This window comes from Euprymna scolopes, chromosome 25 (assembly GCF_053919585.1).
Source record: "Euprymna scolopes isolate OS-2025 chromosome 25, ASM5391958v1, whole genome shotgun sequence".
Taxonomy (NCBI): Eukaryota; Metazoa; Mollusca; class Cephalopoda; order Sepiida; family Sepiolidae; genus Euprymna; species Euprymna scolopes.
The window spans coordinates 93,127,133-93,147,585 of NC_136506.1; the positions used below are offsets into that span (position 1 = coordinate 93,127,133).

At 33.8% G+C, this 20,453-nt stretch overlaps 1 protein-coding gene across 1 annotated transcript in view; it reads right to left on the reverse strand.

The window, feature by feature from the left end:
• Positions 1–19,617, reverse strand: part of LOC145247515 (organic cation transporter protein-like) — an 88,966-nt gene extending 69,349 nt beyond the window's left edge. Inside the window, exon 1 of the mRNA XM_080109330.1 lies at positions 19,373–19,617. Within this exon, the coding sequence (XP_079965456.1) occupies positions 19,373–19,515 (143 nt within the window). The 5' untranslated portion in view covers positions 19,516–19,617. The remainder of the gene's footprint in view (positions 1–19,372) is intronic.
• Between the last annotated feature and the right edge of the window lie 836 nt (positions 19,618–20,453).

The following is a 20,453-nucleotide window of genomic DNA, read 5'->3' on the forward strand; positions in this document are numbered from 1 at the left end:
TGTTTACATATTAAACATGTGTGTTTTTATGGTGATCAGAGAAAAATACAACTATATAGTTAAATATTTAGAGATTTATAAAGAATTGGAATCGGTAATAGTAACGGAATCAGGAATTTAGTACAGAATCGGTAATTGCATCCGAATCAGGAAAAATATTGGAATTGTCCCATCACTAATATATATATATATATATATATATATATATATATATATATATATATATATATATATATACTAAAAATTACAATTAAATTTACCAAAATGATCCAAGATGGTAAAACTAAAGTATATTATAAATATTAAAGAATTAATATTTATAAAGTTATCTCAGCCAGATGTAAAAGCTCGATAAAACCAAATAGGAGATACAGCTTATAATACGAGCAAACAGTTAATAAAACATGTTAAAAAACAACTTTGTTGTTTCATCAAATACTTTTGTATGCAAAATCCGATCCCACATATTGCTAATTCCTACCCTCTGATGAGAAGGAAAGTATTACTTCGAAACTCCGCGGATTAAGGACTACCCACTTATCAAGTGTTTCCTTTTCAGATTAAATATGTTTTTAATTCTTTTTCAAAATGTTTTTTAACATGCTTTATTAACTGTTTGCTCGTATATATATATATATATATATATATATATATATATATATATATATATATAAAGTGTCGTATCTAAGGGGGCGGTACGAGTGAAAGCAAAGGAGGGGTGACACATGGTCAGTGGGGTAACATTTAAGCAAACCGCCGTGGTGACGTTTATTCTAGCTATGCCACTACTCATGACAATCGATTAGACTGAGTTTGTTTTTGCTAACAATACTAAAACAAACTTAGACTGAGTTTGTTTTTGGTAACAATTCTAAAACAAACTTAGACTGAGTTTGTTTTTGCTAACAATTCTAAAACAAACTTAGACTGAGTTTGTTTTTGCTAACAATTCTAAAACAAACTTAGACTGAGTTTGTTTTTGCTAACAATTCTAAAACAAACTTAGACTGAGTTTGTTTTTGCTAACAATTCTAAAACAAACTTAGACTGAATTTGTTTTTGCTAACAATTCTAAAACAAACTTAGACTGAGTTTGTTTTTGCTAACAATTCTAAAACAAACTTAGACTGAGTTTGTTTTTGCTAACAATTCTAAAACAAACTTAGACTGAGTTTGTTTTTGGTAACAATTCTAAAACAAACTTAGACTGAGTTTGTTTTTGCTAACAATTCTAAAACAAACTTAGACTGAGTTTGTTTTTGGTAACAATTCTAAAACAAACTTAGACTGAGTTTGTTTTTGCTAACAATTCTAAAACAAACTTAGACTGAGTTTGTTTTTGCTAACAATTCTAAAACAAACTTAGACTGAGTTTGTTTTTGGTAACAATTCTAAAACAAACTTAGACTGAGTTTGTTTTTGCTAACAATTCTAAAACAAACTTAGACTGAGTTTGTTTTTGCTAACAATACTAAAACAAACTTAGACTGAATTTGTTTTTGCTAACAATTCTAAAACAAACTTAGACTGAATTTGTTTTTGCTAACAATTCTAAAACAAACTTAGACTGAGTTTGTTTTTGCTAACAATTCTAAAACAAACTTAGACTGAGTTTGTTTTTGCTAACAATTCTAAAACAAACTTAGACTGAGTTTGTTTTTGGTAACAATTCTAAAACAAACTTAGACTGAGTTTGTTTTTGGTAACAATTCTAAAACAAACTTAGACTGAGTTTGTTTTTGCTAACAATTCTAAAACAAACTTAGACTGAGTTTGTTTTTGGTAACAATTCTAAAACAAACTTAGACTGAGTTTTTTTTTGCTAACAATACTAAAACAAACTTAGACTGAGTTTGTTTTTGCTAACAATACTAAAACAAACTTAGACTGAATTTGTTTTTGCTAACGATTCTAAAACAAACTTAGACTGAATTTGTTTTTGCTAACAATTCTAAAACAAACTTAGACTGAGTTTGTTTTTGCTAACAATTCTAAAACAAACTTAGACTGAGTTTGTTTTTGCTAACAATTCTAAAAAAAACTAAGACTGAGTTTGTTTTTGCTAACAATTCTAAAAAAAACTAAGACTGAGTTTGTTTTTGCTAACAATTCTAAAACAAACTTAGACTGAGTTTGTTTTTGCTAACAATTCTAAAACAAACTTAGACTGAATTTGTTTTTGCTAACAATTCTAAAACAAACTTAGACTGAGTTTGTTTTTGCTAACAATTCTAAAACAAACTTAGACTGAGTTTGTTTTTGCTAACAATTCTAAAAAAAACTAAGACTGAGTTTGTTTTTGCTAACAATTCTAAAAAAAACTAAGACTGAGTTTGTTTTTGCTAACAATTCTAAAACAAACTTAGACTGAGTTTGTTTTTGCTAACAATTCTAAAACAAACTTAGACTGAGTTTGTTTTTGCTAACAATTCTAAAACAAACTTAGACTGAGTTTGTTTTTGCTAACAATACTAAAACAAACTTAGACTGAGTTTTTTTTTGCTAACAATTCTAAAACAAACTTAGACTGAGTTTGTTTTTGCTAACAATTCTAAAACAAACTTAGACTGAGTTTGTTTTTGCTAACAATTCTAAAACAAACTTAGACTGAGTTTGTTTTTGCTAACAATTCTAAAACAAACTTAGACTGAGTTTGTTTTTGCTAACAATACTAAAACAAACTTAGACTGAGTTTGTTTTTGGTAACAATTCTAAAACAAACTTAGACTGAGTTTGTTTTTGCTAACAATTCTAAAACAAACTTAGACTGAGTTTGTTTTTGCTAACAATATTAAAACAAACTTAGACTGAGTTTGTTTTTGCTAACAATTCTAAAACAAACTTAGACTGAGTTTGTTTTTGCTAACAATTCTAAAACAAACTTAGACTGAGTTTGTTTTTGCTAACAATTCTAAAACAAACTTAGACTGAGTTTGTTTTTGCTAACAATTCTAAAACAAACTTAGACTGAGTTTTTTTTTGCTAACAATACTAAAACAAACTTAGACTGAGTTTGTTTTTGGTAACAATTCTAAAACAAACTTAGACTGAGTTTGTTTTTGCTAACAATTCTAAAACAAACTTAGACTGAGTTTGCTTTTGGTAACAATTCTAAAACAAACTTAGACTGAGTTTGTTTTTGCTAACAATTCTAAAACAAACTTAGACTGAGTTTGTATTTGCTAACAATTCTAAAACAAACTTAGACTGAGTTTGTTTTTGCTAACAATTCTAAAACAAACTTAGACTGAGTTTGTTTTTGCTAACAATACTAAAACAAACTTAGACTGAGTTTGTTTTTGCTAACAATTCTAAAACAAACTTAGACTGAGTTTGTTTTTGCTAACAATTCTAAAACAAACTTAGACTGAGTTTGTTTTTGCTAACAATATTAAAACAAACTTAGACTGAGTTTGTTTTTTTCTAACAATTCTAAAACAAACTTAGACTGAGTTTGTTTTTGCTAACAATTCTAAAACAAACTTAGACTGAGTTTGTTTTTGCTAACAATTCTAAAACAAACTTAGTCTTATTTGCATTAAATGTTATTCATTTTCGTCCCCAAACTGAATTCCTACTAGACCCCTTCCTTTCTTCGGTCTCTTTGTACATATTTTTTTCTTATAAGGGGGTCACCACTTATCAAAGCCTGAAGGCCACTCGAGGATAAAGGTCAACAGGTGTACGGTAATCATCAATACAACAATGTAGTAATCGTTAGTGATGGGAATTTGGTATAATTTGATTATTTAAGGGGACGACTCAACAAGAACTTGTTTGCATTGGACTTGAATACGACCATATTGTAGTCAACTGGAAAGCAGGCGGAGAAAAGAATATAATCCACGTTGGTCAGAGCCCTGACATGAGGATGCTTCAAATCAGAAGTGAACCCTGACCAAATATTTAAATAAAACATGGTGTGCTGTCTTCTCAAGGCACCCGACACGTTCCTCAGATTGCGATCCAGGATATCCTCTCTATTAATAGAAGGCAGCTTTTAATAACAAATAAAGAAGCCATGGACGATGAGGAAGTACTAATAAAACAAAACGAATAAAAATAAATATATATATTGACAGGCTGGCACCCAGGATAAAAAGGACCCCTCAATCCGTTTATACACCAGGCGAGATGGGGTAAATAATGGTGTAAACATTTTCTGTTCTATAAGTAGCACTATAGCCAAGACAGATGCCAACAAGTGTCAGCCATCAGGTTTTGATGCCAGATGTCTGGGCCTCCTAGCTCAAGCAGTTTCAGCAACTAAAAATAAAAAGAAAAAAATAGCAGGCTTAAAGCCTAGCCATTGTCTGTTTCTGAAAAAAAAAAAAAAAGGTGTTGCTGTTTGTTTGTTATTTTTATTTTATTTATTTATTTATTTTTTTATCAAAGTCCAAAATTTGAAAAGTGGAGCAAAACAGCTAATAAAATACACTATCGAGAAAATAAAAGAAACTGACCTCCCTGAAGAGAGGAGGAACTGCAGGCTGGGGATCATTTTCTATGGATATATCTACATTCGTTTTTTTTTTTTCTCATGTTACGAAACGTAAAGTTATTTAATCAGAAAATAAAATATGAAATCACCCAAATTAGGCGGAAACAATAAAAACAGAGATATGAAATAATAGTCATATATATTTTTTAATCACTCTTTCGAAAAATATAAAATACATATATATGATTTCATTTGAATAATAATCAACGCTTCTATTATGGAACTCACGCCCCTGACGTTAATCTCGCGTAGCCAACGCATCGTTTCGATATTTCAAAATACAACCGCTGAGAGACAACGCGCGGATCTTTACTAACTAACATTTCTTTCTCCAACTTTACAACATGACAAGAAAAAAAAAGAAAGAAAGAAAGAAAAAGTCGTACAAAATACTAAGGATGGAGTTTGACTCCAAAATATATTTAAATTATAAATTTCAAACACGTAAAATATTTGTTTATTTTCGTAATATTGCGTTGTAATTTGGCTTTTAAGTGCACCTGAGGCGTATTTTATATATATATATATATATATATATATATATATATATATATATATATATATACAAAGAAAGGTAGACGTTTCTCGCATGCCTTTCTAGCTAGGGATTTCCCCTTCCTTCCTTCTCTTCAAAAAGTGCTCCATTGCCAAAAGTGTGCTTATTCATAAAGTCTGAAGAAATGCTGGTTTTGAAAATTTTCAAACGACATAATGCTTGAAATTGTCGAACTGGACATGGAAACAATTGTAACGTAAATTGAAATACACTTTTTGTTGCCACCAACACCTTGTTTTGAAGTCTTGTTTTTGCTTACACAGTATATATATATATATATATATATATATATATATATATATATATATATATATATATATATATATATATATCCATTTGAATAAAATAATCAACGCTTCTATAACGGAATTCACACCTGTTACATTAATCTCACGTCATCAACGCACCATACCGACATTTCAAAATACAACCGCTGAGATAACATGCGCGGATCTATACTAACTGACTTTTTTCTCTCAAACACTCTTTATATAAAGTTGTAGTTCTTGTATGTTTGTGTGTTTATGTACGAACTTTTAGATTTCTGAAAGTATACAAAGTAATTTGTTATAATAAATCTTACCTGATTAACCCAAACAAGATTTGGACCACTGTTCACATATAGAGTGTTATCCTTACTATGTTTCGGTCGATGTAACTTCCAATCTTTTTAGGTGTATTTTATCGGACTCGTGAACAATACTAAGAACACAATTATGAATACATAAGACTTCTATCCCGTTATGGCTGACGGAACGAGAACTACCCACGCAAGTTAAATAAAGGATTCCATTCTAAATTCTGTAGTCGACAGAAAGATTTGTGATTTCGACAAATACACCTGCAAATGGTCGGAGGTTAAATCGGCCGAAACGTTGTGTGAATAACACTCAAGATGAGAACAGCAGTTCGAACAAGCCAAATAATTCTCATCTAAATATTTCAAAACATAAAACCAAGTTTTAACTTACATAATTAACATTTATTAGAAAAAATTACTTAGTTTTTTTCCTTCCTTTTCAAAGTCGTCATATTTCTATTTCTATTTTATGCATTGTGCTGACCTTTTAATACCTATCTACATATATTGTAACACTACACTGCTTATTGTACATACCTGGGCAGTTGGGCATTACTGTCATGGAACAACTATTTTGTTTTCATTTTGAAGATTGACGAACAGGGGAGACAATTCTTTTGTCCGAATATTTTATTTTTACATAGTAGTCACTACTTATCAAGGCCCGGAAGCCAATCGGGAATAAGGGTTATTGCGTGTACAGTAATCAATGGGATAATATCGTAGTAATTGTTACTTATGGAGATGTGATAAAGTGTCTTACTTAAGGGAGCAGTTTATCAGGAATTTGTTTATGTTGGACTTGAAGACATCCAAGTTGTAGTCAGGTGGGAAACAGGCAAACAGAAGAAAGTTCCACAGGCATCTACGTTTTGATTTAGGCACAGATAAAGAGTGGGGAAAATTATTAACAGTGGTTTCAGCTAGACGGGTGTTTTTCGTGAAAAATTGGCAAGGGGGGACCAGGGATTGTAGCTCAGACGAGCACTTGCCATGGAAATAACGATAAAACAAAGACAGGTTCGCAACGTCTCTTCTGTGGGAAAGAGGTTGCAGGGAAGTGAAAAGGGCATCCCCCACTAAACCACGAAGTCTATCTTGTACTCTGTCAAGGCAGGGTAGGCTATTTTTAGCAGCTCCTGCCCAGATGTGGCAGCAGTACTCCATCCTTGGACGTACTTGGCTTTTATATAGATAGAGAATTGCGTCAGCAGTGAGATATCTTCTGGAGCGGTAGAAGGATCCTACTATTTTTCCAGCGACCTTGACAACAGATTTGATGTACGTGTTCCACTTTAGGTCAGGAGGTCAAGCCCAGGAGCTGATCAAAACATGCAGCCTCCCCTAGACGTGAGCCATCCATTTCAATTGATGCGTTATGGGGATCAGAGGGTTGATGATGTAAAGATAGGAGCTTTGTTTTAGATGCATTAAAATTAATCAGCCACCTCTTCCCCCATGGTACCATGCACTCAAGATCAGAGGAGAAAGAATCAGAGAGAGCTTTGTCATTTACGACCTTTGGTGTGTTGCCATAGATGGTCGAGTCATCAGCATAAATTTCAACGAATGATTTAAGTACGTGTTTTGGGAGATCATTGATGTAGATCAGGAAGAGAGTTGGGCCCAGGATGGACCCCTGAGGGACTCCAACATTAATACTCTGGGCCTCTGATTTTTGTCCATCAACCACTACTCTTATGAGCCTATCAGGGAGAAATGATTTAATAATTGAAAAAACAGTTCCAGTGATACCGTAGCTGGAAATCTTATGAAGTAGGCCTTTATGCCATGCCTTATCGAAGGCCTTTTATATGTCAAGAGCAATTGCCCTAGAAAAGAAGCCTTTGTCGAGAGAATCACTAATCCTATGAGATATAACCGTTAGCACATCTGCTTTAGATCTGACAGAACGGAAACCTTATTGCATGTCACTAAGAAGGTTATTTCTGCTGAGGTGGTTGACTACTTCTCTATTTAATATGGATTCCAGCAACTTACTCATGACTTATTGGTGTGTACTGAGAGGGAGATGGTTTATCACCTGAATTCTTAAATACAGGGCATACTGATGAGGTTTTCCAAGGTGTTGGGAAGCACTTCTTCTTAAGGCAACGCTTAAACAGTTTTGTAAGTATGGGGGCAAGTTCTGGTTGAAGCTTTTTCAACACTATAATTGGGATACCGTCAGGACCAGTTGCTTTACTGGAATTAAGGTTCTTGATTAGCTTAGTGACCTCATGCACAGATATTTGTATGTTGCATAGCGTGTTGTCTGTTATAGGAGGAAATACGGGGAGTTGATGGCCTTCGTTGGCAAATAGTTTGGCCTTGTCTGATGCTGATGAGATGACCTCAGGTCCATTGATGATGGTTGGGATAGAACGCACGCTTCTGTTCACGATCTTGTTTGCTATTTGACAAAACTGGTGGGAACGAAGCCGCTGCTCAGCTACTTTGGACTTAACAGACTGGGCATATAGCTCTCTTGCATTTTTTATTACTCTTTTGCAGTGGTTGCCGGCAGTCTTGAAAGCAGCTTTAGTCTCAGTACATCTATTACGTTGGTAGCTATGGAAAAAGTGATTTCTGTGTGCGATGGCAGCAGCACATTCTACGGCTGGCTGTCAGTTTTTTTTGTTGGAAATTTTTGGATGGTATGAATAAGTGTTCTACTCCGAGTAAATAACTGTTCAATGTTCTACTCCAAGTAAATAACTGCGCCCAATTTTACATTTACCACTTTTGGATTGCTATCTCTAATATTTGGAGAATTAAATTTCATTATTTCAGTTCATTATGTCTTCAGCATCCCCTCTTTTCGATTGATTAGCCTTAATTTAAACCTTTGTCACTTCCGGTTTGGCGATGTTGGCATGGTTTCGACATGACACTATTTCTATCTAAAATGACTCCACAAATGCAAGAGACTATGCCACACCTTGTCCACTAAGTTTTCTAAACCACTTTCAGGATAAGAAATAATGAATTTTAATTCTCCAAATGTTAGAGATAGCCATCCAAAAGTGGTGAATATAAAATTGGGCGCAGTTATTTACTCGGAGTAGAACACTGAAAAATTTGGATTTAATATTTTTCCAATTTTTAATATTTTGGGTTTGTTTTACTATACACATAGATACGAAAAAAAACAAATATATAACAAATAAAGGTTATAATAGGAAAGATAAGTTATTTTTAGCCATTTTAACCCGAAAGACACCCCTGGGAAGGGGGCAACGGGAGTTTTCCCGGAAAATCCGTTCTATTACTTTTTTACTTATATCATGTTTAATGTTTGTGCAAAATTTCGAAAAATTCCAAGGCGTTGTTATTGAGAAAAGTGCAGACAGACAAATGGACGAACGGACAAACGGAAAACGGATATAGGGTGAATTTACAGGTCCTTTTGTCGGGGGACCAAAAGTGATTTTTGTTTAAATTTAATTTTTTTTTTTTGTGCAGTAGTTTATATCCGTTTGAGTACTTTTTTAGTTTAATCAAGACATTACAAAATGAAAATATTGAAAAGATTATATTGTATTATTACAGAAAATGAAAATAGAATTTCATGAAAACGATTGTAAGACACAGGAAAGTTAAAAAAGGAGGTCATTTTTAGTTCAAATTAAACAAAGATGTCGGCAATTTTTCACCTGCTAACAATATTAAAATTGTTTTTTTTTTAAATAATTCAGTAATATTCAGGTAATTTCGACTGTATAATTTGGAAGCTACCATTGTAACTTATTAGAATTGATAAAAAAATCAGTTGGAACCATTGTTTTTTTATCTGAAAACTCCATTTATCGACTACAATATATCGTTCCAATACGGCAGAAGTACCATTCTTTTAATTTTTCGAAAAAATAGATAATTTTATTGAAACATTTTTAGAATTAAAGAAACATTGAGGGGTCAACAACAAATTAATAATTTAAATGAAACATTTTCTCCGAATTAAAGCAATATTAGTTATCATCCTCTGTTCTTTGACCAAAAAGCGCCACCTGGTGAAAGTTTGGTGAAACACAAAAATCATGGCGCTACCCATCATGCAGAAGTGCCCAAAAATTGTTAATGACTGGTTTGGTAGAATAAAAACAAGTTCACTAATGTCGGCTCGCTGTTACGAATTCGGAATAGGGGTACACAAGCCAGAATAGCGAAAGTAGACACCAGGGAGACATCTGCCACAGGAGACCCTATTAATGAATGATTACTTTAAATACAGAAAAAATACCCCTCCCCCAAATATATAGTCCTAAAGTTAAGAAAAAAAAATGCCCCCCTCACCAAACTTTCACAAGAAACACTCGTCTAGTTGAAACCACTATCAATAATTTTCCCCACTCTTTATCTGTGCCTAAACGTCAACATAGATTCCATGAACAAAGCTTCTTTCTTAGAACTGCACACCTGTGGAACTCTCTTCCGTTTACCTGCTTCCAGCTGACTACACTATGGCCGTCTTCAAGTCTAATGTAAACAAGTTCTGGATGAGCCGTTCCACTTAAGTAATGCAATTTACCAAATTTACACTTCTAACGATTACTATGATATTGTCCTTTTAACCACTCTTTAACCCTTGCCCTCGAGTGGCCTTGGGTCATGATTAGTGGTTATTTCTTTGCAAAAAAACTCAAATTCTTAGACAAAAGGAAATTTACTTATCTACAAGTTTCTCGATTAATATTGTTTTTTTTTTCTCACGTATATGAGCGTTACCCCACCCCATATTCTATTTTCGTCATCACGTAAGTATACCAAAGTATACCAAAAGTATACCAAAGCATACCAAAAATGTATACCAAAGAACTTCTAGTTAATTTTCCTGTTGATTTAAAAATTGTAAATGTTAGGTGACGAAACGTGAAAATGGCATATCAAAAAAAAAAAAAAAAAAAGAAAAAGAAAAAAGTTGTACGGGCAAAACCTTTGTAAACGTCGGGTGACAAAACTTAAAGATAACCATAAATATGCATATAAAATAATCGGAAAGAAGTAAATTTCAAGCGAAATAAAAAAAAAAAGAATAGGGCCAAACTACTTATGAAAAAGCTAAAATCGCCAAATTTGGCTTAAAAATGTAGAGATGTTCTAAAATACATGATCGATTTACTAGAACGTTGTATTAGAAATTAAGCAATTCTAACAAATAGTTAAATACTGACTTTTTTCATAATCTAGTAAACTAGCATCCATTCTATAATAATCCCCTGGTTGGAAAGGGGTGTTTTGTAATATGCATGCGCATTCGCACTTGTTAGTTAGGAAAAAAACATGACCGTCAGTGGAAACATAATAGATACATTCGATGATAAAAGTCTTAATATCCAGAAAACTATTAGGCAGCCACAAATTTAAATGTGATATTCGTTTTCAGCATACCCGAAAACCAATATAAGTCGTCATTTAAAAGGTAGGTGTTGAGGTGGAAAGAAAGTAAAAAATATATACCTTGACGTACTGATGTAAACAAAAATATATACCTTGACGTACTGACGTAAACAAAAATATATACCTTGACGTACTGACGTAAACAAATTGTTAGTTTTTTTTTTTTAATTTTCTAAAAAATAACTGAAGTATGTTTACAATTTAATCTCATCAATCAGTTTGACACTTTTTAGGGAAAAGTTTTCGATGAGAATAAATAAAGATAGAGGAAAATTTCTATTCAAAAGAACTCAAATCGACACAATTTAATGAACGCCTCCGGTAATTGCGCAAGTGATTACTTTTTTATGCTGTGGATGTGTTCTTTTGGGTGCGTTCGTTATTAGAATCGGAATCGGTAATTGTACTGGAATAATATTGGAATCATCCCATCACTAATATATATATATATATATGTGTGTGTGTGTGTGTGTGTGTGTGTATACATATATGTATATATATACATGATGGCAGCAAATTCGTTTTCGAACATTCCCATTACTTGATATATCACAAATATATATATATATATATATATATATATATATATATATATATATATGTGTGTGTGTGTGTGTGTGTGTGTGTGTGTGTGTGTATGTGTGTGTGTATACATATATGTATATATATACATGATGGCAGCAAATTCGTTTTCGAACATTCCCATTACTTGATATATCACAAATATATATATATATATATATATATATATATATATATATATATATATATATATATATATATATATACAGAAACACGAAAACATTCAGTGATGGGCCGCACGAAGATGGCTTTTAAGCCCTGCCAAACTCTGGCATTCTTTGGCACACATTATGCAGACATGTGCGCCACTAGCAGCACATTCTTGATGGTCACTTCTACGTATAATCAAATGTCGCTTCAAACCACCTTGTACGTCCGGCCGCAGTTGACACAGATCAACTCTGGCAACACAAGACTGCTTTGTGGCCCACTTTGCTGATGAGTAGTCTGGTTGCTCATCAGCCCAGCTCTGCTCAGACATAATTTTCCACGCGCTTTACACTCCAGACCAATTTGGCGCCCCCGCCCATCCATGGCTCCTTTCGCCCTCCCTACGTATATGTATATATACATATGTATATGTATATATGCATACATATATACACACATGCATACATATATACACACATGCATACATATATGCACACATGCATACACACATTTTATATATATATATATATATATATATATAGTGTATATTTGTGGCACTATTTCCTTGTGCCACTGTTTCTAACACACTCTGCAGCATGGACGGGTGGTAAATTGTCCATGAGCGTAGAGATACAAAGAAACCCCTTCCCATAATCCCCTTGCTATCTTTCTGTCTTTTTCCTGCACGACCACCATGATGTGAGGACGCATAGACTGTCTCTCCGTAAATGAGGGGGGGCACCCCCTCCCTCAACACTAGTTAGGGTAGGTTAGTTAGCTTTGAAAAGCCTATTGTAAAAATTAATTGTAAATTGTTTTTTTTTGTAATATATATTGTATCTCTAATGTAAAATAAAATAGTTAGTTATATCTTATGTATATTACAATTGTGTCGCGTGTGATTTTTCTTGTGTCTGCCATGAATGCCTTCATAAATATCTTAAGTCAAAAGGCGGCCCTGAGGACAAAGAGATGAAGATTCCCACCAGAATGCCACCAGGGTGAAGAGATCATCTTGAGAAAAGAAAGGAGCCACACCCAAAACCAACATCTCAGGTATGATTTTCTTCTTACTACACAGACCCTAATGACTGGCCCATCTTCATGTCTTCATGAGACCGCTTTAAGACATTTACTATAACACGTCTGTCGGTCACACCCCAGTGACCGGCTGATAGTGGTATAAATGGTTGCCTTAAGACGCAGGATTGACCCTGGTTAATTACCAGACGGATCTCGTCGCATCTGTGTCGCAGTATAAATGATGCACTATGACCAGAACATATTGTTTCCCAGCATGGAAATAATTTCGACCCTTAAACCCACGGCACAACCAAAAATAACGACCACTAGACGAATCGAATAAAAAAAAATGGTCCACGGTCTTTAAAAACGGAAAAAACTATTATTTCTGGCAAAATTTTTAAAAAATGGCAGACCAGTACACACGCGCACAAAAAAAAAAAAAAAAAACGCACTCAAAAAAAAAAAGGAAAATTCAGAACCTGAACAAAAAATTGTCTTGCACCTACAAAAAAAAAACAGTTTACAGAGGATCGATTTAAAAAAAAAAGAGTATTGAAAGTAACCCTTCGAAAAAAAAGTAAGAAATGTGTCCCACACACAAAAAAAAAAAAAAAAAAAAAAAAAACAGAGACGAGAAAAAAGTGTCTCTAGAATATGCAATGTCTCTTTCTCTCTCACGCTTTCTCTCTTTCTGTCTCTCTCCGGATATATATCGATATGTGTGTATATCTATGCATCTTGTTATTACATAAAAAAAAAAAAGAAAAAAAATCCTTCAAATACGAAGCTCGAAAAATAAATTTAAAAAAGAAAAAAAAAAGGAAAGAAAATAAAGGATACCTAACATTTTTTATCTGATCTTTATTTCAGGTTTATAAAAATATAGGACTTTTTAAAAAAATTCTTTTGACTTTGCAAGTGTTAGATTCAGATTTGAAAAAATAGAACTTTTACATTACATTTTATTCCATGAACAGTTGATGTTAGGTACCAATTTACGCTGAAACATAAGGGGACTTTTTGATTTGATAATGTTTTTTATTTATTTTTTTTGTCTGTTAAAAAAAGAAAAGAAGGGAAAGAAAAAATATTATCGCTAAAAATTTAGATTACATAATACGAAGTTTTCTTTGTGTGAGCGCCTTACAAAATTGATAAAAACAAGATTTTTTCTATTTTATTTTTTTTTGAACTCGTAGAAGTGTTTAATGTCTACCTGTCACTCATTTTTTAAAACAATGGCCGCACATGGGAAAGATAAGCTAAGATGACCTCGTCATGGTGTTTGTGAGGTTGTTAAGGGATGGGTGGTGGAACAATGCGACCTGCCTCTGTTTCTCTTCCTCTCTTTCACCACCTCTCGTGTTGTCTACCATTCTTTCACCCTCTGCAAGCTTTTTTGGGGACGAGAGAGTGACTTTTAAAATCGAAGAGTTTTTTTGTTATTACGTAATGATATCATGAGGGTGGTGGGGTGTGTAATGGCATCGCTCTGTCTCTATCCCCTTCTTTTTCCCCTCATTCTCTTTCTCTACTCTTGCGTTTTAATGATTGTATAGCTAAACCCCCATGGCTGATTGCAGGAGGGCATATAATAACGAATTAACTTGGAGTTTTTAAAATTTTTCTACCAGGTTTAAATAACAAAATTATTTATGCTTCGTTAAATTACATTAAATGATGTCTTCAATTGGTTTTTATTAAAAATAAAAACTGAGACGATTATTCAAACAGCACTTAAAGTACTTTTTTGAAGTCTTCGAGTGTTTGGAAGAGCCAACTGTTACATGATTACGTTAATTTTTTAAGAGTTCTCCGAAATGTTCATAGTTTTTCTTAAAGAAAAATTACGCTATTACATTTCGAATATTCTCTGAATTTTTAATAATTTCTAGGGAAATATTGTTTGACTAACGAAAGAGATTTTCCTAAACTCTAGATGATTTTAAGGAAGAATTATTCGAGCGAACTCTTTATTTGAAGGTTTATTTGAAATTGGACCGTATGATAGGGGTCCCTGAAATATTGACTGAGGAGTATATACATAAAATTGAATTAATTCTTAAGAAAAAAAAAAGATTTCCTCAGTCTAGAAAGATCTCTCTTTAATTGAAATTTTAATTTTTTCGAGCTTTTAACTATACAGAACTGGTCGTTAACTAATGTAACTCCCAGGTGTGGCGGGAGTTTATTAATTCGAAATAATCCTTGTGAGTGAGTTTAGGAAAAGAATTGCTTTTAAATGATAAAATAATTACTTTGGAAAATAAAGTTAATTAACGTGAAATGTTTCTGAATTCGAAATGACCTTGATAATGACCTATAAGAAGAAATGATTTTTAAGAATCAATTAAATAACTTTAAATGTACACTGAATTTTAAAAATAATAATTACGAAATGAAAAAATTTGGGATGTTTCTGAATCTCATTGTGAAGGGTGAATTGATTCAAAATGAATTGTCTATGATCTTTTCGGAAGATTAATTTTAATAATGAACCAAATGTTTGGAATAATTTTTGAATTGTATTACGAAAAATGGGTCTATTCGAAGTTTATGACCTTTTGAGAAGATTGGTTTTTATAATAATAAATGAATTACTTTGGAAAGAAGTTAATTAACATAAATTGATTTTAACGATGAACCAAAATACTTGAAATAATTTTTAAATTTTGGAATTAAATTTTAATGATCTTTTGTAAATCAAGTTTTGAAAAAATACATATACTTTTTAAATGTACCCTGAAATTTGGGAAAAAGTTAATTATGAATGTAATAACTGAAATGCGTTTGCATTGTGTAAACAAATTCTAATTGTGACCGAGGTGCTCTGAAATGATTTTTTAAAAATGTTTTCTTTTTAAGAAAAAAAATTGTTAACACCCTATTTCATTGATTTAATGTATACCAGGTTTCTGAATTGTTTATTTTTGGAAATTTTTTCCCCCTAATTGAGTATTCTAACTCATGAAGGCTGAGTGCCCTTCTTAAGTTAATTCTTTATATAATTAATAAATATTCCGTGGTGGATAGTTTTTATTGGTCGCTCGGCGGCAGACTCCTTGCTCTAACAGAATTAATTGGATTAGAACCTCTGAAGACCAAGGTTTTACTAAATCCATATAGGTCGGCGTGATGAGGTCACGTAACCCCGACTTATCTAAAATACATTATACTGGTTGCTGAAGAGAGCGTAAGTCCAGTAACTGAAGTAATAACTTGGAATACATATAGGTCGGCGTGATGAGGTCACGTAACTCCGACTTGGTTAAAATACATTATACTGGTTGCTGAAGGGAGCGTAAATCCAGTTACGAAAATAATGTTATGCAGACTAAATTAAAAAACGTATAGGTCGGCGTGATAAACTCACGTAGAATCCGGCTTAGTGAAATACGTATAGGTCGGCGTGATAAACTCACGTAGAATCCGGCTTAGTGAAATACGTATAGGTCGGCGTGATAAACTCACGTAGAATCCGGCTTAGTGAAATACGTATAAGTCGGCGTGATAAACTCACGTAGAATCCGGCTTAGTGAAATACGTATAGGTCGGCGTGATAAACTCACGTAGAATCCGGCTTAGTGAAATACGTATAGGTCGGCGTGATAAACTCACGTAGAATCCGGCTTAGTGAAATACGTATAGGTCGGCGTGATAAACTCACGTACAATCCGGCTTAGTGAAATACGTATAGGTCGGCGTGATAAACTCACGTACAATCCGGCTTAGTGAAATACGTATAGGTCGGCGTGATAAACTCACGTACAATCCGGCTTAGTGAAATACGTATAGGTCGGCGTGATAAACTCACGTAGAATACGGCTTAGTGAAATACGTATAGGTCGGCGTGATAAACTCACGTACAATCCGGCTTAGTGAAATACGTATAGGTCGGCGTGATAAACTCACGTAGAATCCGGCTTAGTGAAATACGTATAGGTCGGCGTGATAAACTCACGTACAATCCGGCTTAGTGAAATACGTATAGGTCGGCGTGATGAACTCACGTAAAATCCGGCTTTGTTAAAAAATATTATACTGGTTGCTTAAGAAAGTGTAAATCCAGTAACTGAAATCATGAGGTCATTGCCTCGATGGAGGGCGAGGATGATTACCCTCTCTGGTATTTGAAGCAGTATACCAGTCTACCAGGAGCCTGGTGGAAAAAATAACTTGCTTCACTGAGTTCCTGATGGAACGTAGAGCATGGGGACATTGATTGCTGACGGCCGGTTGACGCACCATTCACGGAAAATTAGGGACTTCTGAAATTTATGAATACTCATAAATTTCGGATAGCATAGGGAGGGATGTGGCACTATTTCCTTGTGCCACTGTTTCTAACACACTCTGCAGCATGGACGGGTGGTAAATTGTCCATGAGCGTAGAGATACAAAGAAACCCCTTCCCATAATCCCCTTGCTATCTTTCTGTCTTTTTCCTGCACGACCACCATGATGTGAGGACGCATAGACTGTCTCTCCGTAAATGAGGGGGGGCACCCCCTCCCTCAACACTAGTTAGGGTAGGTTAGTTAGCTTTGAAAAGCCTATTGTAAAAATTAATTGTAAATTGTTTTTTTTTGTAATATATATTGTATCTCTAATGTAAAATAAAATAGTTAGTTATATCTTATGTATATTACAATTGTGTCGCGTGTGATTTTTCTTGTGTCTGCCATGAATGCCTTCATAAATATCTTAAGTCAAAAGGCGGCCCTGAGGACAAAGAGATGAAGATTCCCACCAGAATGCCACCAGGGTGAAGAGATCATCTTGAGAAAAGAAAGGAGCCACACCCAAAACCAACATCTCAGGTATGATTTTCTTCTTACTACACAGACCCTAATGACTGGCCCATCTTCATGTCTTCATGAGACCGCTTTAAGACATTTACTATAACACGTCTGTCGGTCACACCCCAGTGACCGGCTGATAGTGGTATATATTTAGGCAGCATTTTCTCATTTAGACAAATATTATTTAATAGCTCGGAATTCTGTTTTACAATTTTCCTTTTTATCTTCGCCAATCTCCGAATAGTCCTTTTTGTGTTTTTCTCGAAATTGTATATGTTGGATCGATAATCGCGAGAGCTTTCGACAGAAGTACTTCTATCTTGTTTTTTTTTTTTTTTTTGCTCAACATACATCTCCAAATACCCGGGCAACGCCGGGCACCCATGCTAGTATATATATATATATATATATATATATATATATATATATATATATATATATATATATATATATATATATATAGTCATAATTCTCACTGAACAACTAGAATATGGCACAGTGGTTAGTGAAAAATCGATTGTAATAAGTGACCTTCTCCCGAAGGTTGTAGGTTCAATTCTCAATGTGAATAACGGAACACACAATTGGGAATTATTTATGATCTCTATTCAGTCATGGCTGATGGAAGGAGAGCATGCTAGCCCCATGAAGTAAATAAAGAATTTCGTTCGATATTCCGTCCAAATTTCCGAGTTCGACAAGATACACATGAAGAAGGTCGGAGGTTACATCGACCTAAACGGTGCGAAAATGACATTCAAGATGTGAACAGTAGTTCCATGAATCCAAACATTAGGGACACTCATTTCAACCAAGGTTGCCACTTTCTCTGACTTATTCCATATAACTATGTCAGGTTCCACAGCAACATTTTCAAGGTAGGTGGCTGTAGGGATTACATGGTCGTAATGTATGGTGTCTGTAAACACTATCAATAATTCCCCCCACTCTTTATCTGTGCCTAAACATAAACGTAGATTCCATGAACAAAGCTTTTTTATTAGAACTGCACGCCTGTGGAATTGTCTTCCGTTTTCCTGCTTTCCGGCTGACTACAATATGGTTGTCTTCAAGTCTAACGTAAATAAGTTCTTGATGAGCCGTTCCATATAAGTTATCAAATTTAACAAATTTTCATTACTAATGATTATTATATTGTCCAATTTCTACTGTACACTCTTTAACCCTTATCCTTGAGTGGCCTATTGGCCTTGATAATGTGGTGATACCTATGAAAAAAAAAAAAAAGTCCAATGTGAACAAGTTCTAATTGAATCGTCCCCCTAAGTAATCCAAGTTACAAAATTCCCACTGTTTACTATGCTAAAATCACAATGACTAATGTATACCTATTAACCCTTATCCTTGAGTGGCTTCTGGGCCTTGATAAGTGGTGACACCCATGTAAAAAAAAAAAAAAAAAAGTGCACGTGTTAATAGTATACTTCAGACTTATGCTATGTGACTTCTGAGAGAGTTGGGTCGGCGGCGTAGCAATATTTTGCAAGCTTTACACCAGCCCCAACCCTGAGCTACCTTCTCACTGTGGTATCGAAGAATTTTAGACAGAACCCCAGTATTTTTGTTGACAATCCAAACTTAACAATGGATTTGAAGACGACTATGTTGTAGCCCGTAGTGAAGCAACACCAAATATTAATGGATGAAATTTAGAGGAAAGAAATTTAACAAAAATATTTTATACACTAGTCACAATGAATTAATCAAACTACAACATCATTTCTAAAATGGAGAAAGAAAAAAAAAATAATTACCTGTGTTTTATATCCGGAATTATAAAAACCATACTTCCGATTTGTAATCCGTCAAAGATGGTGCAAACATACAATAAATTAAGGATGAAGATTTGATAGCGCCCGCATCCACCGATGGCTTTTATGACGTCATCGTACTTCATAATTCTCTTGTTATTTGAAAATCGAAATGAAATTTATATTAAAAAAAATAAAGAAACAGTCTGTGTGATTTACAACCGGCAGATATTGTTGCATGTATGCCGCTAACCGTCAATTGCTATTAAAAAAAATGACAAAGCTTACAAATATATATGTATGTATGTATGTCATCGGATATGCTACAGTGCTTTCGAGAATTCATGCGTGTCTAGCTATCGATGGTGTGCCACGCCTTATCGAAATAAAATAACGACCACTAACTCAAGTTCAAATAATATATGTATAAATTTGTTAGTGCATAAGTAAGCTGTTTCACTGGGATTTTAAAGTGATGTGAACCATGATCAAAAACGTAAACGAAAGGCCTTATTTAGATTATAAATCTTCATATATCTATTTATTTTTAAAAACCATTCACTTATATACATCAGTAAATATGAGCTTATTGCTTAATATAACCGGTATGGTAAATGTCTTTGATAATTTCGAGAATAAACACCTCTTTTTCAATAAGAAAACAAACAAAGTGTAAAAACGCCGTAATTCCATATTTACTGATTTATATATTTGTTTGGAGCTTGGTTGATAGTGCGGTACCTATTAGATTGGAGATTTTTTTTTTTTTTTTTTTTTTTACTTTTCTAAGAGGGAGAGACTAACAGTAGATGCACGATCCCAGATGTAGCAACAATACTCCATGCATCGACGAATATTGGTTTTGTAGAGCTATAGGATACTCTCAGGTGTGAGTAATTTTCTATCACAGTAGAGGGAGCCCACCTTATTTGCAGCAGCCTTGGCAGTACCCGCAATGTATTTGTTCCAACTCATGTTACCTGTGAGCAGTTTGAACGATGACCTCTCGGGCAGGGTGCTATTCGTCAGGGCAATCAGTGATTGAGAATGTTTTTTAATAATTGAAAGAAGCTTAGTCATATAG